The sequence below is a fragment of the Hypanus sabinus genome, chromosome 9 (genome assembly GCF_030144855.1).
Source record: "Hypanus sabinus isolate sHypSab1 chromosome 9, sHypSab1.hap1, whole genome shotgun sequence".
NCBI classification, from domain to species: domain Eukaryota; kingdom Metazoa; phylum Chordata; class Chondrichthyes; order Myliobatiformes; family Dasyatidae; genus Hypanus; species Hypanus sabinus.
Genome location: NC_082714.1, coordinates 68,502,468 through 68,529,440, shown reverse-complemented (window position 1 = coordinate 68,529,440; position 26,973 = coordinate 68,502,468). Strand labels below are relative to the sequence as shown.

The 26,973-nt window shown below is 40.8% G+C and overlaps 1 protein-coding gene across 3 annotated transcripts in view; it reads left to right on the top strand.

The window, feature by feature from the left end:
- pld6 (phospholipase D family, member 6) overlaps positions 1–26,973 on the top strand; it is a 194,752-nt gene that overhangs the window by 27,114 nt on the left and 140,665 nt on the right. For 2 of the 3 annotated variants that reach the window (XM_059979870.1, XM_059979871.1), the window contains exon 2: positions 6,844–7,075. In XM_059979870.1, the coding sequence (XP_059835853.1) occupies positions 6,844–7,075 (232 nt within the window). Of the gene's footprint in view, positions 1–6,843; positions 7,076–19,697; positions 20,108–26,973 lie in introns of those variants that run through there. The other variant, XM_059979873.1, reaches the window with a different exon arrangement.

Here is a 26,973-nt window from a genome sequence, read left to right as displayed (position 1 = left end):
GACGAAGGGTGTGTCCTGATGAAGGATCTGGGCCGAAACGTCGCCAGTGCTTCTCCTTATAGATGCTGCCTGGCCTGCTGTGTTCCACCAGCATTTTGTGTGTGTTGTTTTAATTTCCAGCATCTGCAGATTTCCTCATGAAAAGCTTATTGAATTTCACTTGGTTTATTTTTTATCACTTTCGTTCTTGGGTCCCTAATTCTATGAATTGTATTTTCTGCTATCTTTTTTTTCCAGTTTCCACGCCAGTATTTTCATAGATTTCAATCCACTTTCATAATGTCTCTGTTTCAGAAACATTAAATTTTTCCTGATTTCTTGTGTAGCCAAACTATTAATTTCATTCCTAATTCTTTTAATTTCCCCTAATGTATCCTGTGCCAAATTCAATTTGTGTTTTTCCTCTAGTTCCTTCAGCCTATTTTGTAATTCCTCTAATGTTTTATTCCTTATTTTTTTCTTATATGAAGATATCATTATAACTTTCCCTCTCAAGGGAGCCTTCAGAGTATCCTATAAAATGGGAGGTGAAACTTCTCCATTATCATTAAATTCTAAGTAGAGACCAATTTCTTTAATTTGTTACTTGAAGTATGGATCATTGCGTAGACTTGAATTTAGTTTCCAAATAATATTCTTTGGTTGTAGGTCAAAATCAACAGATAAATATATACGTGCATGGTCACGTACATCTATTGTCCCAATTCCACAGGTGTTTATTTTGTCTGTCTTTTCCAAATGTTATGAAATAGTCTATTCTTGTATATACAGAATGGGGAGCAGAATATGAGTGTATTCCCTTCTGTTGGGTAAAAGGTCCCTCCATATATCAATTAAACCAACATCCTCAAAAAAATGTATTAACTTTCTTATGTAAAGATTTTGTTTCATAGGTTTTTCTATTGGAAGAGTCTAAGTTTGGTTGTAATTTTAAATTTAAGTCTCCCCCACATATCAGGCGGCCTATTGTTTCCATTGCCATAATATCAGTAATTTTCTGAAAGAAACCAATATCACTTTCCGGGGGTGCGTATATATTCAATAGAGTAACTGAATTTCCGTTTATATTCCCCTTTACCAGAATATATCTGCCCTCTTTATCTCCCATTTTTGAATACTTTTTCAAAATTTAGCTTACTTGAGATAAGAATAGCAATTCCTCTCCTATGTCCTGATTTATGAGGAGAAAAACAAATTAGTGAAGCCCATTCTCTTTAGTTTTTTATGCGCGTTATCACTTAAATGAGTTTCCTGTAAATATACTACATGGGCTTGTTCTTTTTTCATTTTGGATAAAATTCTATTACATTTGATTGGATTTAATAGCCCATTGACATTAAAAGAAATGAATTTTACCTTGTCCTTAGCCATCTGTATCATTGAAATTAGAATAAAACTTAATTGATCTACTCCCTGAACAAATAAGAACCAAGAAATGCAAATAATAACACAAATGGCAACGACCGTGTGATTCCAAGGCTGAGGTCTCTAGTAGATGACCCTGTGTTGAGCTAGAGGAAATGTCTAGCTGTGGGGGATAACCCCTGCTACTTGTGAGTTGAGGGCCCCCATTGCAGTATTCATAAAAGTCAGTGAACAAATCCATTACACAGAAAAGATTACCCTGTGTACTCCTATATATATATACATACACACACATATGCACACATATATTCTCATTTTGGTGGGGAAAAAGGAGCAAGTGAGCCAATAAAGAATAACAACTAAGTAATATAAAATCCACATTATAATAAGTATTTCTCGAGATAGGTATATCACCATCTACTTTTGCTTCAGTTTACCTTCTCAACATTTTTAAAGTTAGCCAAACCTTGTGGCTCTTCTGAAGGGGGTGAGGACTGTCTTTGGGAAACTCCCGGTCTCTTCCTGATATACTTCTCTTGGCCTCCTCCCATTTCCTGCCTTCTTGATTCTCGCATTATTTCCCATGCGGAGTGGGATAATTCCTCTGCAAGGCTTTCCCTCGGTTTGGTCACGCTGTCGGTCAACCCCCTGGCCTTCATGTCGTCGCCTCTTCCACTGTCTGTCCCGTTGTTATGAAGTTTAGCAGGGTACAGAGTTTGAAATCTAATCTTTTTTGGTTTTAGTACTCGCTTTACTTCAGAGTGTTCTTTACATTTCTGCAGGACCGCGGGGGGGGGGGGGGGGAGGGGGTAAATCTTGGTCGAAATATATTACTTTACTGTCTAAAAACACTCTTCTTACCCCAGGCCCTTCGTAGAATCTCCACCTTGGTGCTGTACCGAAGGAATTTAATTATTATTGAGCGTGGCTTATCTTGGATAGACTTCAGGACTAGTGCACAATGGGCTCTTTCGATTTCCAGTTCCATAGTTGAGGGAAGCTCCAGCATGTCCCGCAGCAACTTTCTGACAAACTCCATCATAGACGAGCCCTCTGCTCCTTCGGGAACATTGTAGATTCTGATATTTTTCTGCCGTGATCTTCCCTCCAGGTCAAGCAGTTTACCTTCTTGGTGGTTTAATATTTTCATCGTCTTACTCAGTATTCGTTCAACGTTTTGAGCCAAGATCTTCCACCTTCTCAATTCAAATCTCTGCCACCGCTATTTTTTGATTGACGTTGACGAGTTCTGACTTAATATCATGTAGCTGCTGCTTTATTTCTTTCTGGAACTCCCTTATCTCTTTCAGGATATCGATCATATTTGCCACTTTGCCTGAACGAGGCCCAGCGTCTGCCTCACTAGCACGCAGTCGGGTAGGAGAGCTGCTTGCTGCACTCCTCTCGGCTGCAGGCTCCGCGGTGTCACTTTTTTAAATTTCCATTCTTTTTCCCCATTCTTGCCCCTCTTTTCAGTTTAAATATTTTTTGAAAAATACTATATTTGATAGGTTAACAAGGCTTAATACGCGTTTTTCCGGAGGAGCTAGTGACTTAAGCTGCCATTCTCGGCGATGATGTCACCGGAACCTCGATCAGAACATTTTAAAGGATAGAGTGAGAATAATGGAGCATGTGAAAAGCCCTGCCCTGATGAAAGCTACAATTATTACTAAGCAACGCAGTGGTTTAATTATTGGAATACGTATGTTTCTTAAGTGTTTTATATGCATAGAAAGAAAAAACATATTATACTAAGCCAAACGTTTGACTCACTGACGCTAAATAATACTGGATGTACTTGTTCCAACTTATGTACAAATCTGATTTAAAGACGGACTCAGGAACAGAACTCGTACGTAACCCAGGCACTACCTGTAGCCTTATATGCAACACTCTGTCAAACAAAGGCCTTCTAAAACCCCAACACACAACGTCTACTGATTGTCCTTTCTCTATCTTCCCTGTAATTTCCTTGAAGATTTGTCACGCAAGATTTCCCCTGAAGGAAACCATGCTGACTTTGGCCTGTTTTATCATGTGAAACCTCATCCTTAATAGATTCCAACAACACACATAGAATCAAGAGAAAATCTGCAGACGCTAGAAATCCAAACAACTCAAACAAAAATGCTAGAGGAACTCAAAAGGCCTGCCAGCATCTATGGAAAAGAGAACAGTCGACATTTTGGGCCAATACCCTTTAGCGAGTCCTGATGAAGAGTATGGCTTGAAATGTCTACTGTTTACTCTTCCCCATAGATACTGCTTGGGCTGCTGAGTTGCTCCAGCATTTTGTGTGTTGCTGGGTTTTTCAACTTCTGCAGATTTTTGTCGTGTTTGTGAATAGACTCCCAACATCTTCCCAACTATTGAAGTCAGGCCAACTAGCCTATGATTTCCTTTCTTTTGCCTGTCTTCCTTCTTAAAGAGTGGAGTGACATTTGCAAATTTCCAGTCCTCTGGAACCATTCCAGAATCTAGTGATTCTTGAAAGGTCATTGCTAATGCCTTCACAATCTCTTCAGCTACTTCTTTCAGAACTTTGGGGTGCTGTCCTTCTAGTCCAGGTGACTTAACAATCTTCAGACCTTTCAGCTTCCCAAGCACCTTCTTAGAGCAATGGCATTCACTTCTGCCCCTTGACACTCGTGTTTCTGGCATTCTTCTAGTATCTTTCACAATGAAGACTGATGCAAAATACTTTTTAAGTTTACTGTTTATTTGTCCCCCATTACTACCTTTCCAGCATCATTTTCCAGAGGTCCGATATCCACTCTCCCCCTCTCTTTTAATCCTTGTAGACCTGAAAACAAATTTTTGATATCTGCTTTGATATTATTGGCTAGCTTACCTTCATATTTCATCTTTTCTTTTATGGCTTTATTTAGTTGTCTTCTGTTGGTTTTTAAAAAGCTTCCCAATCCTCTACCTTCACACAAATGTTTTTGCTATATTACATACTGTCTCTTTTCCTCTTGTGCTGCCCTTGACTTCCATTGTCACCCCATGGTTGTGTCATCCTATCATTTGGAATACTTCTTCATTTTTGGGATATATCTTTACTGTACCTTCTGAATTTCTCTCGGAAACTCCAGCCATTGCTGTTTTGCCGGCGTTCCTGATGGTGTCCCCAACTAATCAACTCTGGCCAGCTCCTCTCTCATGCCTCTGTTATTCCTTTTATCTAAATTCAGTGCAATATCAATAAATGCAATTTTAGTTTCTCCTCAAACTGCTGATACATACTATGATCACTGACTCCTTAAGGGTTCCTTTATCTTCAGTTCCCTAATAAAATCTGGCACTGTCCAGAACTGCTGTTCCCTTAGTGCAGGGGTCGGCAACCCGCGGCCCCGGAGCCACATGCGGCTCTTTCATCTCTGTGCTGCGGCTCCCTGTGGCTTTGGAAAGTAAATGATGAGTATTTAATTAAAATGTATTTTATGTTAGTTTGTTAGTTTTTGAAATGTAATTCTAAATTTGAAGGTTATGGTGATCGTGTACAATCTAAATAAAACGTTGTGGCAACCCATTTCCTGGCACATCCGAACCGGCTCACAATTAGCCAACGTTCCGGCTAAGGGAGATAGCCTACGGGGGTTTGTGAGTACGTGTCTTTTGGAGCATCCGCGCCCATGGGGGTGGGGGGGGGAGCGGGTTGAGGGAGGCTTAAAAGCCAGGCTGTTTAGTTCGAATAAAGTTATCTTTGACTGCAGTTTACTGACTCTGTGTCGTTATTTTAGTGCTACAACGTGTTTTTAATCGCTATTAATATACGTCACCACTGCCAATGCCTGACACCCGCCACTCCCCTAAGCATCGATCCATCCCTACTGAATACGACTGCATTGGCAGGTGTGAGTCAACCTGATCTTGAAATGGAACTGGCCGACATAGCCGACAAAGACATATGGTAGACGCTTGACAGCAGACCTTGAAGATGTTGCCCGTCAGAAGGTCGTTCTTGCTCAGAATCACAAATGGAGTGATATTGAAAACCTCCCCAAGCCGGACAAACTTGTGTTCGAAACATGGAATGCTATCCCCGACATTTATGTAAACATTAAAAAGTATGCGCTTGGAGTCCTGTCGATCTTTGGATCCACATATGTATGTGAGTAGGTGTTCTCCAACGTGAACTTTATTAAAAACAAACATCGCGCACACCTCACAGATGACAGCTTGCGATCCTGTGTAAAGATGAAGGTGACGTCATACAGCCCTGATGTGCAGATGCTGTGCGCTGAGGTCCAGGAGCAGAAATCCCATTAACCAAGTATGATAAATATTTTAATTGCCTATTATTTTATGTATATTCATATTTTTTCATGGTTCAGTGAAATAGTCCTTTTATTTTTCAGGTTGACAGCTGGCTGACGTTACTTTTGGTTTGCTGCTGGCTGACAATTTAAGTTCAGTGTTTTTCATAAATACAAGAAGGGCTTAAATAGACCTTGAGTGTTTTACTTAAAAGTAACCTTCAATCCAACGTCTTTTTTTTGGAGTTCAAAATGTTTTTGTTGCATGCAGAAATTTCCTTTTCTCTGAACGAGTTCATCGATTTCATAAATGCAACACATTATAGTTTGTTTATACATAGCATAAAGGCAAAAAAAAGTTGTATGCAGTGTTATTTCATTTTAAATGTCAAACGGGTTTTGTGGCTCCCAGTGTTTTCTTTTCTGTGGGAAACGGGTCCATATGGCTCTTTCAGTGGTAAAGGTTGCCGACCCCTGCCTTAGTGGGCTCAAACATAAGCTGCTTTGAAAAGCAATCTCATTAGCATTCTACAAATTCCCTCTCTTGGGATCCAGCATCAGCCTGATTTCCCAATTTACCTACATATTGAAATCCCTCATGACTTGCTACATTACCCTTATTACATGCCTTTTCTATCTCAAGTTGAAATTTGTAGCCCACATCCTGGCTTATTGTTTGCAGGTCTGTATATAACTTCCAGAGTATTTTGACCCTTGCAGTTTCTTAACTATCCATAAGGATTCTACCTCTTCTGATCCTGTGTTACCTGCTTCTAAGGATTTGCTTTTACTTTATACCAGTATCACCCCAACCCCTCTGCCTACCCTTTCCATACAATGTGTATCCTAACTGCGATCTTTCAGCCATGACTCAGTGATGACTTCAGTGATATACCGGTCTATCTCTTACTGTGCTACAAGGTCATCTACCTTAATCTGTATGCATTTTTGTCCATCAATGCATTTTTGCGTGCATTCAACTATAACACTAAAGTCCTGTGTTCATCACCATTTTGGATTTTGGCCCCTTGATGCACTTTAACTCATCCCACTGACTTCAATTTTGCACTATCATCTGCCTGTCCTTCCTCGCAGCCTCTCACACACTGTATCTAGTTAAATATCAATTGCTCCATAGATTAACTATGATTTTAATGAGTGACAAACTAAGGACAAGAGGAAAATGGCCTAATTTTACTATGTTTCCCCTTGACAGGTATAGAAGTCCGACATGATCAGGATACAAACTACATGCACCACAAATTCGCACTGATTGATGGATCTATTCTTGTAACTGGATCTTTGAACTGGAGTGCCCAAGCTATATTTAGAAATAAAGAGAATGTAATCATAATTGAAGACTTTGACATTGTGAAAGCATTTATAGAAGAATTTGAACGACTTTGGAATGAATATGATCCAACAAAGTACAGCTTTTCTCCACAAAGGTAACAAGAAACAACTAACTGAATCCTTTAAGGAGGCTATTGTAGTACATTGACAAAAATTGTCAAATATCACAAATTTCTATATATATCTTGTTTTTCCTTGATGCTGTATATTATTATAAAATATTCACGATAAAAAGACAAATGACTATAATCCATGTTGTTGCATGAATGAAATCACCGGAGAGAGTTACTGGTAGTTACTAGCAGCTTCTTTATTTGACAAAACAGGGTACAGCAGGCATCATATGGAGAAACTTTCAGTGGAAAGGTCTGCTGGCACAATGTGGGGATTGATGTTTATTTGCTAAACACAAAGGACAATCCATATTTACAAAGTATAGACAATGCTTTCTTTTAAAGCTACATACAACCTTACACCTTCTGATTCACATCCATCCCACAGATGCCAGCAGGTCTGTGGACTGGGATTCACAGCTTTTAGGAATGCATTATTCCAAATTAAATCAACAATACATTTTCAAGGAACAGAAGACTGGTAGCCAAAGCCATTTGCTAAATGTAAATGACCTAAACCCAAAATCACTCTAAAATGCATACTCAGAAACGTGTGTTTCTTACTGATGTTTTACTTTTATTATAAAATGTTCCAGTGTAAAATTGGAAAGGAGAAAAAATATATACAAATAGAGAAATTTGGCTCTGAATTAACACATTTTGATAATATTTAGCATAGGCAATTGAATATTGAAAAGAACACTGATGCAAGTAAGAAAGAAATTAAATTTTGGTTCATGTCAAAGGGCTTTAAGGAGTGTTGAATCAGTAACTCAAAAATGCAGAAGAATTACTTCTGGAGTTTGGAGCCACAGCAGCTGAAGGCACACTTGTGGGTAAAGTGTGGATTGTGTGAAAGACTAGATGTGGTAAACCATGTATATCTGTCTGGACACACCCCTCTGCTGACTGCTCCTGTGGCTCCTCCCACAGACCCCTGGATAAAGGTGATTGTGTCACTGCTCCTCCCACAATCCAGGGCAATCATCCGGCATGGACGTGCTCTGTTTTACTGCTAATAAAAGCCTTTTTAGTATTTACTTCCAGTCTTTTGGAGTTATTGATGGTGCATCAATTTTATTAGCAGTAATTTTAAAGCATGGAGCGCGCTTTGAGACCTGACAAATTGGAGATCGACCCACGAACACCTGAGGCTGGCAACACTTTCGAACTCTAGCCAGCCTGCTTCGAATCATACCTAGAGGAGATTGAAGTGAAGCACGGAGTTCTCCTCTCCAGGGTCAGTCCACAGGTCTACTTGATGATTAGAGACCAGCCGAGTTATGACAGCGTGATGAACGGCCTCAGAAGACAATACCTGCGGCTGGTACATACCGTCTATGCAAGACATCGCTTAGCAATGCAGCGGCAGTGGGCAGGAGAGTTGAGCACTGAGTTTGTCCGGGCTCTACAGACATTTGTGCAGGCCTGCGATTGCTGGGGGCTGACAGCCGAACAGCATGTGGAGCTCCTTGTAAGAGTAAGAGCTCCTTCGTCATAGGGATCAGGTCAGTGTACGTACGCCAGCGGCTACTGGAACACGCCGATCTTACCTTACATTTGGCGATTGAGCTGGCCGACACGCTGGAGGCCGCTCTGCACAACTCTGCCGCTCTCTAGGCACGCAATCTCCCGACAGCGTCGTGGACGCCGCAGACCCCACAACCCCCCCCCCCCCCCCCAATGCGAATTGACCATGGCTGCTGCCAGTCACGAGTCTGCGAAGTGTTACTTCTGTGGACTCGAGAAGCACCTCAGAAAATGCTGCCCGGCCGGAGAAGCTACCTGCTCCAGCTGCGGAAAGAAGGGCCACTTCGCCAAGGCCCATAAGTCCAAACTGTGAGCGGGATCGAGCAGAGTTGGTGCGAGGCATGGGGATTGTCATCTTGGCTGTTGCCATCTTACCTGCCCGCCGCTGCGTGCAAGGCATGGGGGTCGCCATATTAGCCATCGCCATCTTACCTGCCCGCTGCCACGTGCGAGGCATGGAGGTGGCCATCTTGGTCAGCGCCTCCTTGCACTGCCTACGACCCACGGGTGCTTACTGGGCACCCCATTGCACCGGCAATTCGACTCTAGCCTCCGTGACCCTCGACCACAGTGCTCCCCACCAGCTGGCAAGATCAATGATGGACATCCTGGTGGAGGGGCGCAGGACAAGCTGCCTGTTTGACATGGGCAGCATGGGGAGTTTTATCCACCCGGAGCAACGCTGCGGACTTGTGACACGGTCGGTAAGCCATAGGGTCACCGTTGCTTCTGGGTCGCATACAATAGACATCCGTGGGGGTTGTGTAGCGACACTAGTGGTGCAGGGCACAGAATATCGAGACTTTACATTACTGGTCATGCCTCAACTGTGTGCCCCTGTGCTATTGGAGCTTGACTTCCAGAGCCACCTGAAAAGCGTGACAATGGAGTATGACGGGCCCCTCCCACCAATCACTGTCAGAGATCCCCAGTTCTGTGGGGATACTGCTACTGACCACATTCACACCGGCCTACACATCCCACCCAACACCATGCCAACAGCCACACTATGGACACCACTTGTGGTCTCTCCACCTTCAAGATGGCTCCCCCACCACTGTTCGCCAACCTGACCCCCAACTGTAAATCTGTGGCAACTAAAAGCAGGAGGTACAGCGCGGGGGACAGAGCCTTCATTAAGTCGGAGGTGCAGTGGCTGCTCAGGGAAGGGATCATTGAGGCAAGCACAAGTCCTTGGAGGGCCCAGGTGGTTGTTGTTCGGAACAGGGAGAAAAACAGGATGGTCCTGGACTATAGCCAGACCATCAATAGGTTCATGCAGCTTGACGCGTACCCCTATCCCGCATCACAGACGTAGTCAATCAGATAGCTCAGTACAAGGTGTACTTGATCATAGGCCTAAAATCTGCTTACCATCAGCTCCCCATCCGCCCGGAGGACCACCCTTACACCGTCTTCAAGGTGGACGGCAGGCTTTATCACTTCCTTCACATCCCCTTTGGTGTCACAAATGGTGTATGTCTTCCAGAGGGAAGTGGACTGGATGGTGGACCAGTGCCAACTGAAGGCCATGTTCCCATATCTGGATAACATCACTATCTGCGGTCACGACCGTCAGGATCATGACAACAACCTCCAAAAATTTTTCCAAGCGGCCAAAGCTTTTAACCTTGCCTATAACAGGGACAAGCGTGTGTTCGGAACCACCCATCTTGCTATCCTTGGGTGTGTCGTGAAGAACGGAGTCATTGGCCCTGACCCCGACCGTATGCGCCCCCTGTTGGAGCTCCCTCTTCCCAACACCCTCAGAGCCCTCAAAAGGTGCCTAGGCTTCTTTTCCTATTATGCCCAATGGGTCCCTAACTGAGTAGACAAGGCCTACCCCCTGGTCAAGTCCACCATATTTCCCCTCTCAGCCAAGGCATGCGCGGCCTTCAGCTGCATTAAAGGGGACATTGCCAAAGCAGCAATGCATGCGGTGGACGAGACCATTCCCTTCCAAGTGGAGTGCGACACCTCCGACTTCGCGCTGGCTGCTACCCTCAACCAGGAGGGCAGACCAGTGGCATTCTTCTCCCGTAACCTTCAAGACCCTGGAATTTGGCACTCCACAGTAGAGAAAGAAGCCCAGGCCATAGTGGAAGCTATAAGGCACTGGAGGCACTATCTCGCCGGCAAAGTGTTCACCTTGCTGACTGACCAGCGCTCAGTCGTGTTCATGTTTAGCAACTGACAGCGGGGCAAAATCAAAAATAAAATTTTGAGGTGAAGAATTGAACTCTCTACCTACAACTATGACATCACATACAGGCCTGGAAAGCTCAATGAGCTCTCCGATGCCCTATCCTGGGGAACGTGTGCCAGCACGCAGATTGACCGGCTATACGCCCTACATGTGGATCTTTGCCACTCGGGTCACCCGGCTTTTCCATAGAACCATAGAACACTACAGCACAGTACAGGCCCTTCAGCCCTCCATGTTGTGCTGACCCATATAATCCTTTTTTAAAAAAAAGTACTAAACCCACACTACCCCATAACCTTCCATTTTTCTTTCATCCATGTGCCTGTCTAAGAGGCTCTTAAATACCCCTAATGTTTTAGCCTCCACCACCATCCCTGGCAAGTCATTCCAGGCACTCACAACCCTCTGTGTGTATATAAAAAAAAACAAATCAAAACAAAACAAAACTTATCCCTGATATCTCCCCTAAACTTCCCTCCCTTAATTGTACATATACCTTCTGGTGTTTGCTATTGGTGCCCTAGGAAACAGGTACTATCCACCCTATCTATGCCTCTCGTAATCTTGTAGACCTCTATCAAGTCCCCTCTCATTCTTCTATGCTCCAAAGAGAGAAGTCCCAGCTCTGCTAACCTTGCTTCATATGACTTGTTCTCCAATCCAGGCAACATCCTGCTAAATTCCACTTTGTGAAAGCCCGGCACCTGCCTTACTCCCTTGAGGAGATCAGGACGATGAGCAGGGACTGTCAAGTCTGTGCAGAGTGCAAACCGCACTTCTACTGACTCAAAAAGGCACAACTAATCAAGGCCGCCCGCCGCTTTGAGTGACTGAGTATTGACTTTAAGGGCCCCCTTCCCTCCACCGACCGCAATGTGTACTTTCTTAACGTAATCGAGTACTCACAGTTCCCCTTCACCATCCCCTGCAGCTATATAAGACCCTGGTCAGATTCCACTTGGGAGTATTGTGCTCAGTTCTGGTCGCCTCACTACAAGAAGGATGTGAAAACTGTAGAAAGGGTGCAGAGGAGGTTTACAAGGATGTTGCCTGGATTGGGGAGTGTGCCTTATGAGAACAGGTTGAGTGACTTGACCTTTTCTCCTTGGAGTGACGGAGGATGAGAGGCATTGATCGTATGGATAGTTGGAGATTTTTCCCAAGGCTGAAATGGCTGCCACAAGAGGGCACAGTTTTAAGGTGCTGGGAAGTAGGTACAGAGGAGATGTTGGATGAGTTTTTTTACGCAGAGAGCAGTGAGTGCATGGAATGGGCTGCTGGCGACGGAGGTGGATACGATAGGGTCTTTTAGGAGACTCCTGGACAGGTCCATGGAGCTTAGAAAAATAGAGGGCTATGGGTAAGCCTAGGTAATTTGTAAGGTATAGATATGTTTGGCACAGCTTTGTGGGCTGAAAGGCCTGTATTGTGCTGTAGGTTTTCTATGTTTCTATTCCCTTCATTGGTGTACTGCCAAAATTCTTCTATATAAAATGTGCATTTTTTTAATCTCCAGTGACATACACTGCATTAATAGCCATATTAGAACATAGAATAGTACAGCACATTACAGGCCCTTTGGCCCACAATGTTGTGCCAACCCTCAAACTCTGCCTCCCATATAACCCTCCACCTTAAATTCCTCCATATACCTGTCTAGTAGTCTCTTAAGTTTCGCTAGTGTATCTGCCTCCACCAGTGCCTCCACTCAGGCAGTGCATTCCACGCACCAACCAATCTCTGAGTGAAAAACCTTCCTCTAATATCCCCCTTGAACTTCCCTCCCCTTACCTTAAAGCCATGTCCTCTTGTACTGAGCAGTGGTGCCCTAGGGAAGAGGCACTGGCTGTCCACTCTGTCTATTCCTCTTAATATTTTGTACACCTCTATCATGTCTCCTCTCATCCTCCTTCTCTCCAAAGAGTAAAGCCCTAGCTCCCTTAATCTCTGATCATAATCCATACTGTATAAACCAGGCAGCATCCTGGTAAATCTCCTCTGTACCCTTTCCAATGCTTCCACATCCTTCCTATAGTGAGGCGACCAGAACTGGACACAGTACTCTAAGTGTGGCCTAACTAGAGTTTTATAGAGCTGCATCATTCCCTTGACTTACGAAAGCTAACACCCCATAAGCTTTCTTACCTACCCTATCTACCTGTGAGGCAACTTTCAGGGATCTGTGGACATGTACCCCAGATCCCTCTGCTCCTCCACACTACCAAGTATCCTGTCATTTACTTTGTACTCTGCCTTGGAGTTTGTCCTTCCAAAGTGTACCACTTCACACTTCTCCAGGTTGAACTCCATCTGCCACTTCTCAGCCCACTTCTGCAGCCTATCAGTGTCTCTCTGCAGTATTTGACAATCCTCTACAGCACCACCAACCTTTGTGTCGTCTGCAAACTTGCCAGCCCACCCTTCTACCCCCTCATCCAGCTCGTTAATAAAAATCACAAAAAGTAGAGGTCCCAGAACAGATCCTTGTGGGACACCACTAGTCACAACCCTCCAATCTGAATGTACTCCCTCCACCACGACCCTCTGCCTTCTGCAGGGAAGCCAATTCTGAATCCACCTGGCTAAATTTCCCATGCCTTCTGACTTTCTGAATAAGCCTACCATGTGGAACCTTGTCAAATGCCTTACTAAAATCCATGTAGATCACATCCGTGCACTACCATCATCTATATGCCTGGTCACCTCAAAGAACTCTATCAGGCTTTTAGGCATGATCTGCCCTTCACAAAGCCATGCTGACTGTCCCTGATCAGACCATGATTCTCTAAATGCCCATAGATCATATCTCTAAGAATCTTTTCCAACAGTTTTCCCACCACAGATGTAAGGCTCACTGGTCTATAATTACCTGGACTATCCCTACTACCTTTTTTGAACAAGGGGACAACATTCGCCTCCCTCCATTCCTCCGATACCATTCCCGTGGACAACAAAGACATAAAGATCCCAGCCAGAGACTCGGCAATCTCTTCCCTCACCTCATGGAGCAGCCTGGTGAATTTTCCGTCAGGCCCCGGGGACTTATCCGTCCTAATGTATTTTAACAATTCCATCACCTCCTCTCCCTTAATATCAACATGCTCCAGAACATCAACCTCACTCATATTGTCCTCACGGTCATCAAGTTCCCTCTCAGTGGTGAATACAGAAGAGAAGTATTCATTGGGGAGCTCACTCACTTCCACAGCCTCCAGGCACATCTTCCCACCTTTATCTCTAATCAGTCCTACCTTCACTTTTGTTCTTCATGTAATTGAAGAATGCCTTGGGGTTTTCCTTTACCCTATTTGCCAAGGCCTTCTCATGCTCCCTTCTTGCTCTCTTAAGCCCCTTCTTAAGCTTTCTTGCTAGCCTATATTCCTCAATAGCCCCATCTAATCATTGCTTCCTAAACCTCATGTATGCTGTCGTCTTCCACCTGACTAGATTTTCCACTTCACTTGTCACCCATGGTTCTTTCACCCTGCCATTCTTTATTTTCCTCACTGGGACAAATTTATCCCTAACATCCTGCAAGAGATCTTTAAACATCGACCACATGTCCATTGTACATTTCCCTGCAAAAACATCATCCCAATTCACACCCGCAAGTTCTAGCCTTATAGCGTCATAATTTGTCCTTCCCCAATTAAAAATTTTCCTGTCCTCTCTGATTCTATCCTTTTCCATGATAATGCTAAAGGTCTGGGAGTGGTGATCACTGTCCCCCAGATGCTCACCCACTGAGAGATCTGTGACCTGACCCAGTTCATTACCTAATACTAGATCCAGTATGGCATTCCCCCTCGTCAGCCTGTCAACATACTGTGACAGGAATCCATCCTGGACACATTGGTTGAAAGGCTGTTGAAATATGATAAGTGGAATAGAAATGTGTACTGACAAGGTCTGGAAACAAAATAGACCTCAGTGATCCTAACGTTAGATTGTTTATAAAGGATATACGGTGGATTCCATTTAACTAGGGTGCATTGGGACCCATACATCTTGGCCCAATTAAACACAGCTGAAATTTCATTGAAATAGTTAAAAAGGTATATAATAGAAGCAAGCTACCATTTAACATAGTAATAAATTATCTATTTAAATGAAATACAGAACAAATTAGAATGCTGCTAAAACTATAACTATAAATACAACTATATTAGTTACAAATAATTATCGATGAAGGAATTCATTCATTGTATGCTGCCGTGTAAGACAATTTTTTCAGCTAGTGTCAAATCTTTTCATGGCATCTTGGTAAGGTTCTGAAAAGTTTAAAGTCAAACAATCAAAATGATTAAAAATTGCTACTTTTTGTATTGGCGTATGACAGCCCAAATGGATAACATAAACACAAATCCAGTCAATTGACGCTAGTTCAAAATTTTTCATTATTAATCATGGTGTCGTTTCTAATAGACAGCTGACTCTGTCGCCATGAAAAAGAAACCAGGATGGTGTGTTGTCTCCTAGGCGTTAGTTTCCAGCATGTATCAGAGCAACTGCAAATGATTTTCAAGAGAGAGGGTGAGCAACCCGAGGTTGTGGTATATATTAGTACCAATGACATGAGTTTTAAAAAAAAAGGTGGAGGTATGGGAAAGGAGTCTTATGTAGTGAGTATAGTAAGTTAGGGTAGAAGCTGAAGAGCAGCCCCTCCAAGGTTGTAATCTTTGAATTACTCCCAGTATGAATGGGTAGCTGAGGGAGTGATGCAGGGGGCCAAGTTCAGATTTCTGTATCATTGGGATCTCTTCTGGGGAATGTATGATCCGTACCAAAAGGATGGGTTACCTCTGAACCAAGGGGACCAATATCCTTGCATGCAGATTTGGTAGAGCTGTTGAGTAGGGTTTAAACTAATTTGGCAAGGGGGTGGGAACTAAAGTAGTAGGGCTGAGGACAGTTGGCCCTCCTTATCCATGAGTTCCACATGCGTGAATTCAACCAACCATACATCAAGAAAACCTGGAAGTGCTCTTCCGGCACTTGTTTGAGCATGTATAGTCTTTTTTCCCTTGTCATTTTTCCCTAAACAATGCAGTATAACAACTATTTTACATAGCATTTACATTGTATTAGGTGTTATAAGTAATCTAGAGATGATTTAAAGTATACAGGAGGATGTGCATAGGTTATCGTGGATCGGGATCGAAAAAATATCGGAAGTTCTCTTACTAAGTAAGTCGGAACAGGTACATCCAGTATAATTTAGCGTCAGTCAAACGTTTGTCTTAGTATATAGTGTATATTTTACCTTTCTATGCATATAAAACACTTAAGAACGTATGTTTCTGCGCTGGGCTCAGGAACGGAAGTTCCCGAGTTCGATCCAGTGACAGATCGCTCCCGAGTGCGCCCTCCACCCGTGCCTGGCTGATGTGGAGGATCAAAAACCCAAAACTCAATAATTAAACCACTGCATTGTTTGGTAATAATTGTAGCTTTCATCGGGGCAGGGCCTTTCTCACTTTATCCTTTAAAATTGTTCCGATCATTGACCAACTGTAGCCTAAAGCTTTTTCAATGACCAATGGTGTTTCACCTCTTTCCGATCGCTTTATTATTTCCTCTTTATTTTCAATCGTGATCATGATTATTTTTGTGAACAGAAACTCTGCTGATTCCGAGCTTCACCGCCAGGTCCTAATGTCCTGAGACAGGTTAAGTAAGGTCTGGGTTCCGCTGGGTCCTAAGGTCCAGTTGAATAAGGGACCTGAGCATCTGCGTTTTTTGGTATCTGCGAGGGGTCCCAGAACCAATCCCTCGTGGATAAGGAGGGCCGACTGTACAGGCAATTGGAAAACAGGTAGATGCATTGTGTAGCGAGACTGAGGAAGGACGAGCTGAGAAGAGGACAAAATTGGTGTGAGTTGGATGAGTTCAAGTGTAATGGGGAAAATCAAAGGGTGCTGAATACAGGACTGAAGGTGTTATATTTGAATGCACACAGTATATGGAGTAAGGTAGATGATGCAATGCAGTTAGAGATTGTTAGGGATGACATTGTGGGCATTACTGAGTTGTGGTTCAAAGAAGATCATAGTTGGAAGCCTAACGTCCAAAGATGCACATTGTATCAGGTAGGCAAAGAGTGAGGAGTGACTCTGTTGGTAAAGAATTAAATCAATTCTTTAGAAAGTGGTGACATAGGATTGGAATACGTAGAATCCTTGTAGGTAGAGTTAAGAAGTTGCAAGGTAGAAAAATCCTAACAGAAGTTATATTCAGGCCCCCAAACAGTTGCCAGGTTATGGGATATAATTTACAACAGCCAAAAGAAAAGGTATGTATCTATGGGCAACACACACAAAATGCTGGAAGAACACAGGCCAGGCAGAATCTATAGAAAAGAATACAGTTGACGTTTGGGCCGTGGCCCTTCATTAGGATATTTTTTTCCTTTGATGCTGCCTGGCCTGTTGAGTTTTTCCAGCATTTTGTGTGTGTTGTTTGGATTTCCAGCATTTGCAGATTTTATCTTGTTTATGTATCTATGGGCAATGTTACGATAGTCATGGTGGATTTCAATATGCAGGTGGACTGAGAAAATCAGGTTGGTGTTGGATCCCAAGCGAGGGAATTTGTAGAATGCCTACGTGATGACTTTTTGGAGCAGCTTGTGGTTGAGCCCACTCAGGGAAAGGCAATTCTGGTTTGGGTTTTGTGTAATGAACCAGATTTGATTGTGGAGTTTAAGGTAAAGGAACCCTTTGGAGGTAGTGATAGTAATATGATAGAATTTACCTTGCAGTTTGAGGGGGAGTAAATAGAGTCAGAGGCACGAGAGAGGAGCTGGCTGAAGTTGATTGAATGGGAACACTAGGGATGTTTCTAGTGTTGAAGTGGGTGAAGTTTCTGGGGGCAATTCAGATGATGCAGGGTAGATACAAACCAAAGATGAAAAAGTATTCTAAACAGAGGATGAGGCAACCATAACTGACAAGGGAAGTCAAAGACAGCATAAAAAGAAAAAGAGAGGTATATAATCTAGCAAAAATTAGTGTGAAGCTAGGGGATTGGAAAGCTTTTAAAAACCAAAAGTAGGCAACTAACGAGATCATAAGAGTGAAGATAAAATATGAAGGTAAGTTTTATTCATGTATATAAAAACTAAGAGAGGCAAGAGTGGATATTGGACCACTGAAAGATGACACTGAAGAGATGGTAATTGGGGACACAAATTGGTGAATGAACTTAAGTATTTTGTATCAATTTTCATGGTGGAAGACAATAGCAGTATGCTAGAAATTGCTATTACTAAGGAGAAGTTGAAAAGGGAAGCTTGGGATGCTGGTAAGTCTTAAGTAGATAAGCTTCCTGGACCAGAAGTGACCAGATGGACAACACCCCTGGTTTCTGAAAGAGGTAGCTGAAGAGATTGTGGAGGCATTAGTAATGATCTTCCAAGAATCACTAGATTCTTGAATAGTTCTAGGGGGCTAGAAATTGAAAATGTCACCCCACTCTTCCAAGAAGAGAGGAAGGCAGAAGGAGGGAAATTATAGGGCAGTCAGCTTGACTTTAGTGATTGGTTAGGTGTTGGAGACCATCATTAAGGATGTGGATTTGGGGTACTTGGAAGCGCATGATAAAGTAGGCCAAAATCATCATGATTTCCTTGAGAGGAAAACTTGACAAATCAATAGAATTCTTTAAGAAAATAAAAGGCAGAATAGACAAAGGAGAGTCAGTGCATGTTAGATTGCTGACTGGCAGAAGGCAAAGAGTGTGAATAAAGGGGGCCTATTCTGGTTGGCTACTGCTGACTAGTGGTATTTTGCAGGTATTGGAACTGCTTCTTTTCACATTGTATGTCAACAATTTGGACGATGGAGTTGATGCCTTTATGACAAGGTTTGCAAATGATACAAAGATAGGTGGAGGCTCAGGTAATATTGAGAAAGCAAGGAGTCTGCAAAAGGACTTGAACAGTTTGGGAGAATAGATAAAGAAGTGGTAGGTGGAACATAGGAAAGTATATGGTCATGCACTTTGGTAGAAGGAGTAAAGGCATAGCCTATTTTCTCAACATGGAAAAAATACAGAAGACAAAGGTCCAAAAGTGAGTGAGTCCTTGTGTAGGATCCCCTAAAGGTTAACGTGTAGGTTGAGTCGGTGATAAATGCAATGTTAACACTCATTTTGAGAGGAATAGAATACAAGAACAAGAATAATAATATAAGAACTAGTCTCCCAATTAAGCAGCATAGTATTTCAAATAAGTGGCTGCCCCGATTAACCAGTGGCCCAATTAATCGGAATCCAATGTGTGTAATTTGGCATGCATCCTTATTTCACCTCATTATTCTGTCCTTTTGTAGTTTGTTTGAATGGTCTGATGATTTTATAAAATGAGTTTGAGCCATAAGCATCTGAAGGGCACCACTAACTTTATACCCAATGAGAGATAATTATGGGTTGTTATTCCTCAGAAGAATTCAATCATTCTACACTTAGTGTATTCCCAAATTATGTACCTTGGTTTGACATTAATATGGTACACCCACAGGTTATGGAGGAGTTGAGTTTCTCCAAAGCAAACCCTTGCCAGAATTTATTGCTTCTTTTACGTTTTATGATTTCTTTATTTTTCTCAAGTTCCATGAGATCAGATTTTATTCCATATCTCAGGGTTTTTTGGTGATTTATGCCTTCTGTAAGGGGGATCTTCCATTAATTAAACTGTTAATAAGGGGATCTTGTTGCTGATTGGTTACGTGGTGAACTCTTTGTGTTGTGGTCTGGAATTTTGTGTGCATTGGCTCATAAATAGCATCAAGGTCTACATGCATGTTTACAGAACTGTTCACAGAAAGCCATGCTTCGAAGAATTCTCTTACATGCCACGTGTTTGTTCAGCATGCAACCGATCAGTGACAAGATATCACAATTGAGTTTCCATAATGGCGACCATTATAATGCTTGATATGTATGTAAAGATCAAGCATTCGGAGGACACACCACAAACTAACAGCATACTGAAGATGTCTCCTCATATGGTGACAGAACGTTTGCGAATGAATTGCCAAGATGAGAGAACAGCTCAACCCAACCATCAACCCCCTGAGGTACATATTTTCCAAATTATTTCTAATCTGACTTTTAAGCATCATCAGGGACAAATGGTGAATTAGAGGGAGATTTTGTCTTGTGTTTAGAACTTGGTGCACTAGGCAGAGAATGCCTGTGCTTTTGTCTGTAAGTGACTGTTGCTTACAATATAAAGAAATGTTTGTTACTACTGCTGCTATCATAAAACCATGCAAACAGTGCTGCTTTCTTTTGTAGAGTCAAAATAAAGATGACTTTTAAAATTTGCATTGATGTTGAATCTGTCATTTAACCAAATGATGAATAAATTAAATGATGGTGTTTGGGTATTAAACATTGACTTGTGAATATGAGCTATCAGTATCAGTCATGTATTTGTATATTCTGAATATTAGCCTATATTAGGTCAGTATCTAGTGTAATACACCCTGGTTAAGAACATGTTTTATTGTATTACTTCAGTTAGGCTGTTGAGTATTTTATTTTCTGCAGCTTTTCTGTAAAATGCAGTGTGTTCTGTTAATCAAACTTTGCAGTCCAGTATTTTGGTTTCTGTAAAGATAAGGAGTCATTTGATCCACTGCAGAATGTTGTGTCACGTTTGTCTTGATCGAGTTCTCTTGGGGCACTAGATGGAGTAAGTTACATTTTGACTTTGCTCCATTCATTTTTCAATTTTTTTTTTACCACCCTTTCACTATCTATATTAAAGTGTTTGTAACACTTTTATATGCCTGAACTTTGATTTTTAATCGCTGGAATTGAATACCAGAGGGCAAAAGGCATCAGCCAAAGGCAAGGAAGCCGGTAATGGAAGTGGAAGAAGGTGATTCTAAACAGCCTAAACAGTCTCCACTCACTTTGGAAGCTATGTAGAAGCTCCTGGATGATAAATTTGATTTAAAAAATTTCTACTTTGGAAGTATTGTTAAAGGAGATCGAAAGTAGACTGGGAGCTCATAAGCGGGAGAGTGAAAAACAACAGCGGCAAATATCTGAACTTGTTGAAGCTGGAAGACAGCTCGCAGATTGGACGTGTTGGAAAAGAAATTAACTTCAACCACTCAAACACTGGAACAGTATAAGCTCAAGATTACTGACCTGGAAAGTCAGAGTGGTAGACAGAACCTGTGAATAATAGGACTCTGTGAAGATGTTGAGAGTGGTGACCTCACTAAATTCTTTTCTTAATTTTTAATTCTTAATTTTTAATGGAGCTCTGAAACTCTCTCTACTACCCCTAAAAGCAAAACCTCCTAAAGAGTTGAAGCCTCGACCTGTTATACTACGATTCCACTATGTGCATACCAAGGAGCATTTAATTCGAATTGCCCTTCTGGAAGGGGTCATTGAACAGGGAGACCTCAAGTTTTGAAAATAATTAAGAATTTGACTTGATCATTGTTTTCTTTCCCTGAAATATTAATAAGATAGTATTCTGTTTCACTTTTCAAGATCTCGCCTTTCAAGATGTTTTGCAAATGGCTGATTTTTTTTAAACATTTTTTTTATGGCATTCTTTTTTCAATGTTTTGACTATGGGTGGTATTTTGCATTTTTTTCAATTTTGGAGATTTGCCTTCAAGAGAGTGGGGGTAGGGGAATTTCTGGTTAGCTTTCTGGCTGTCTATTGGCCAGTTTTGGGGCTTTTATAGGTGGGGATCGGGCTTTTTTTTGTTCCGTTTTCTTCATCCGGGCTGATCTGAAACTACAAATATGTCTGAATTGTCATAACTTCTGGTTCCCCTTTAAACCTTATCCCCTCTTCCTGATTCATGAGTTTCCTATGCAGTAAGGTTGACCCTTTACATACCATAAGGTTTATTCAAATAAAATGGATGATATTATTAACTTTGTCTCATGGAATACAAGAAGATTTTTAAAGTTTTTCATAGATTGAATGCTCACATTATCTTTGCCCAGGAAGCTTGTGAGGAGGGATTTTTTTTAGGTTTTGGGAAGGGCAACAATTTCACTCTAACTCACAGGCTAAGGTGAAAAGAGTATCTGTTTTTATAGACTCCTCTTTCATTTGTTCAGTATGAAACAATCTCAGACGCGAATGGTAGATTTCTATTAATTACTGATTTATTTTAAAAGTTGTTAATGGTTAATATCTATGCACCAAATGCCGACTTTCCTGAATTCTTAAAACATCTATTTGCATCTCTTCCTAATTTAAATGAATATACGTTGATAATGGGCAGAGATTTTAACTGAATCAGGTACTTCCGAACAAATCCACTAATCTTATTAATTCCCTTTTAGTTGACCACAGAATTTTTGAAGTTTGGAGGTTTTTAACATCCTAACGATAAAGAATTCTCATTCTTTTCTCATGTATATTATAATCATTCTAGAATTGATTATTTTTTTATCGACTCTCAATTAGTTCCATCTGTTACTGCCTGTGAGAACAATGCAATCACCATTTCCGATCATGCACCCTTGAAACTATCAATCAAATTAACTGATGTAACTTTTAGTGCTAGACAATGGCAGTTCAATTCTACTCTACTTCAGGACTTAAACTTTGTTAACTTTATTAAAGAACAGATTGCTTTTTTTTCAACTAACTTTATGGAAGAAATTTCCAGTGGGATATTTATGGGATACTTTTAAAGTATACAAATTAATAATGACATATGTACATTGGTTGATAAGATTAAAGAAATTGATAAAAAATATTCTGCTGCTCCTAATCTGGAGCTTTATAAAAAGAGAGTTGAACTTCAGATGCGACAGACAGACATACTTTATTGATCCCAAGGTAAATTGGGTTTCGTTGCAGTCACACCAACCAAGAATAGTGTAGAAATACAGCAATATAAAACCATAAATAATTAAATAATAATAAGTAACTTATTCCAAGTGGAAATAAGTTCAGGACCAGCCTATTGGCTCAGGGTGTCTGACACTCCGAGGGAGGAGTTGTAAAGTTTGATGGCCACAGGCAGGAATGACTTCCTATGACGATCAGTGTTGCATCTCGGTGGAATGAGTCTCTGGCTGAACATACTCCTGTGCCTAACAGTACATTATGGACAAACACAGTTTGTTATTAACATCCCCAACTGAAAATCAATTACTTAAAACTAAGAGTCAATTTTATATACATGGGATAAATTGGGTAAATTACTGGCCAACCAATTGAAAGTTGCTTCGGCTAAACGTCAGATTAAAGTTTGTAAACGGTTTGGTATTGACGGTTGACCATGATGAAATTAATAAATCTTTTCAAGAATTCGATACCTCTTTATATCAATCAGAATTTCCTGATGATTCTACCATAATCCATGAATTTTTAAGGAAATTGAATATTCAAAAATTACCACTTAATGAACGTTTAGCATTAGATGCATCCATCATGGAAGAAGAAATAAAGCAATTTCTTTGAATTCTGGTAAAGCAGCTGGTTCGGATGGGTATATGGTAGAATTTCTAAAATCTTTTTCAAATCTACTTTCTCCTTGGTTATGTAGAATCTTTAAGGATGCCTTATTTGTAGGTAAATTACCACAATCCTTTTATGAAGCATCTATTTCTTTAATTCCTAAAAAAAAAGATAAAGACCCTACTGAATGTGCATCATATAAACGTATATCCTTATTGAATGTGGATTCAAATATTTTCTAAAATATTGGCAATTAGATTGAAAAATGTATTACCACAAATTGTCTCTGATGACCAGACAGGATTTATTAAAATTCATTATTCGTATTTTAATGTTAGGAGGATAATGAATATTGTATATACTTCATCTAAAACTCCAGAATGTGTTATTTCGCTTGACACTGAGAAGGCGTTTGATACAGTTGAATGGGAATATTTAATTAACATGCTTGGGAAATTTAATTTTAGCCCAAAATTCATATCTTTGGATTAAATTGATATACCATACACCTTTGGCTTCTGTACTTACCAATAATCAGAGATCCCCTTTTTTCAGGCTTTTTTGAGGTACTAGACAGGACTGTCCTTTAAGTCCCTTACTATTTGACATTGCCTTGGAGCCCTTGGCAATTGCTCTTTGTGATTCACCCAATATATTTGGCATTATTCGTGGGAATGGGATGCACAAGGTATCACTATATGCAGATGACCTGTTACTATACATCTCTAACCCAGAAAAATCCATCCCTGCAATAATATCACTACTTGCTCAGTTTAGTAGTTTTTCTAGTTATAAATTGAATCTTAATAAGAGTGAGCTTTTCCCATCAAATATTCAAGTTCCAATCTATAGACAATCACCATTGTCCTGATGAAGGGTCTCGGCCGGAAACATTGACAGTGCTTCTCCCTATAGATGCTGCCTGGCCTGCTGTGTTCCACCAGCATTTTGTATGTGTTACAATCACCATTCAGACTGGTTACTGATGACTTATTTGGGTGTTAAAATTACTAAGAAGCATAAGGATCTATTTAAAGTTAACTTTTTACCCTTAATTGATCATGTTAAACAACTGTTTACTAAATGGTCTCCATTGTCCTTATAATTGATTGGTAGAATTAATGCTATTAAGATGATTATTTTACCTAATTTTATGTATCTATTTTAGGTGGTACCAATTTTCATTTCTAAATCTTTTTTTGATATTATTGATTCTAAAATTTCTTATTTATGGCAGAATAAAAATCCTAGGTTAAGTAAGAAATATTTACAGAAATCAAAAAAGGAAGGCAGTTTGGCAATGCCGAACTTAAGATTCTATTATTGGCCAATTAATATTTGATATTTAACGTTCTGGACACAAGATTTGGATGAAATTCATTGTCCACGATTGGTGAACCTTGAGTGCGAGTCTATACAGGGGTTCTCATTGGCTTCTATTTTAGGGGCCTTGTTTCCCTTTGCTCTTACTAAACTGAATACACAAATGACTAATCCAATAACTAAACATACAATATGAATATCGTTTCAATTTTGTAAATTTTTGGATTGAATACATTTATTCTGTCAAGTCCTATTATATCTTAATTTTTTCTTCCAACCATCCAGAACTGATCAAGCTTTTCTTTTATGGAAAATGAAGGGAATAAAATGTTTTTGTGGTTTATTTTTGGATAACTGTCTCATGTCTTTTGAACAGCTGTCTTAATAAATATAATTTGCTTTGATCACTTTTTCGGATATTTACAGATCAGAAACTTTTTAAATGTTATTTTACCTACTTTTCCGATATCACGTCAAACTGAAATTACAGAAAAAAAATTAGGTTTAAACCCCTATCAGAAGAATTTAATAGACATTATTTATGATCTGATTACGAAAATACGTCTAGGTGCATCTGATAAAACTAAGAATGAATGGGGAAAGAAAACTTTAGGTATTTTTACCTATAGAGAAAAGGGAGAATATTCTCCAACTAGTTAACACTTCTTCAATATGTGCTAGACACGCTTTGATACAATTTAAGGTGGTTCTTAGGGCCCATATGTCTAAAGATAAGTTAGCTTGTTTTTATTGCCATATGAATCCTGTCTGTGACAGATGTAATTCTGAGGTAGCTTCCTTGACACATATATTCTGGTCTTGGCCTCTTTTGGAAAAATATTGGAAAGACATTTTTAATATTATTTCAGTAGTTTTGCGTATTGATTTACAACCTCATCCTATACAGCAATTTTTGGATTACCAGAGATGGACTCTAGTCAATTTGCCCCTTCAGCTTGCAATAGGCTTAAGATCCATTTTATTTAAATGGAAAGATTCTAATTCCCCTACTACATTTCAATGGTTTTCCCAAACTATAACGTGTTTGAACTTAGAAAAAATTAGGAGTTGCACAATCGACCCTTCGGTTAAATTTGAAGAAACTTGGAGGCCATTTATTCAACATTTTCAAATGATGTAAGCTGACCTTTTCCGAATCCTTCTCAATAGCTTTTTGTTTGTGTATAGATGAACGGAGTTAATGACAAATAATGATCTTAACCGATGAAACATGGCAGCCCAGCTTTTGTTTTGTTTTTATTTTGTTTATTTTTAGTTTAGAGGGATTTTTATAATGTATAAATTTTTTTGAATCTTTTTCATGTTCAGTTATTAAGAGATTGGGAGATTAGAATACATATGTTACTCGGAGTCTATGTGTACGTTACCCGATCTCTCTGTATCATTATCATTGTTATGTTTATCTATTTGAAACTTAATAACTTAATAAAAAAGATAGAGAAAGAAAGGTTTGTCTTGATAACATTCTGTCCTGTGGGAGCCATGGAACATTTGAGGGAGATTGGCGGCTTCACATTTCTAGGAGAATGTGGGTTTGTTTTGTCTCTTTTGCTGGATTGGTGGAGAAGTGAGACGTGAAGAGGAGCACAATTGAAAGATGTTTGTGGAACCCTGCCGACAGGACTAACACCATAAGAAGTTCCTGGTGCAGATAAATGGTTCCACGAAGGAAGTGCAAACACGAGATCATCTGCAGATGCTGGAAATTCAAACAACACACACAAAATGCTAGTGGAACACAGCAGGCCAGGCAGCATCTATAAGGAGAAGCACTGTCGACGTTTCAGACCGAGACCCTTCATCAGGACTAACTGAAAGGACCGATACTAAGAGATTTAAAAGTAGTGTGGGGGAGGGGGAAATGCGATATGATAGGAGAAGACCGGAGGGGGTGGGATGAAGATAAGAGCTGGAAGGGTGATTGGTGAAAGTGATACAAAGCTGGAGAAGGGAAAGGATCATGGGACGGGAGGCCTAGGGAGAAAGAAAGAAGGAGGGGGGGAGCACCAGAGGGAGATGGAGAACAGGCAGAGAGAGAGAAAAAAAATAAATATATTAGGGATGGGGTAAGAAGGGGAGGAGGGGCATTAATGGAATTTAGAGAAGTCAATATTCATGCCATCAGGTTGGAGGCTACCCAGCAGGTATATAAGGTGTTGTTCCTCCAACCTGAGTGTAGATTCATCTTGACAGTAGAGGAGGCCATGGATGGATGTATCAGAATGGGAATGGAACGTGGAATTAAAATGGCCACTGGGAGATCCTGCTTTCTCTGGCGGACTGAGCATAGGTGTTCAGCGAAATGGTCTCCCAGTCTGCGTCGGGTCTCACTAATATATAAAAGGC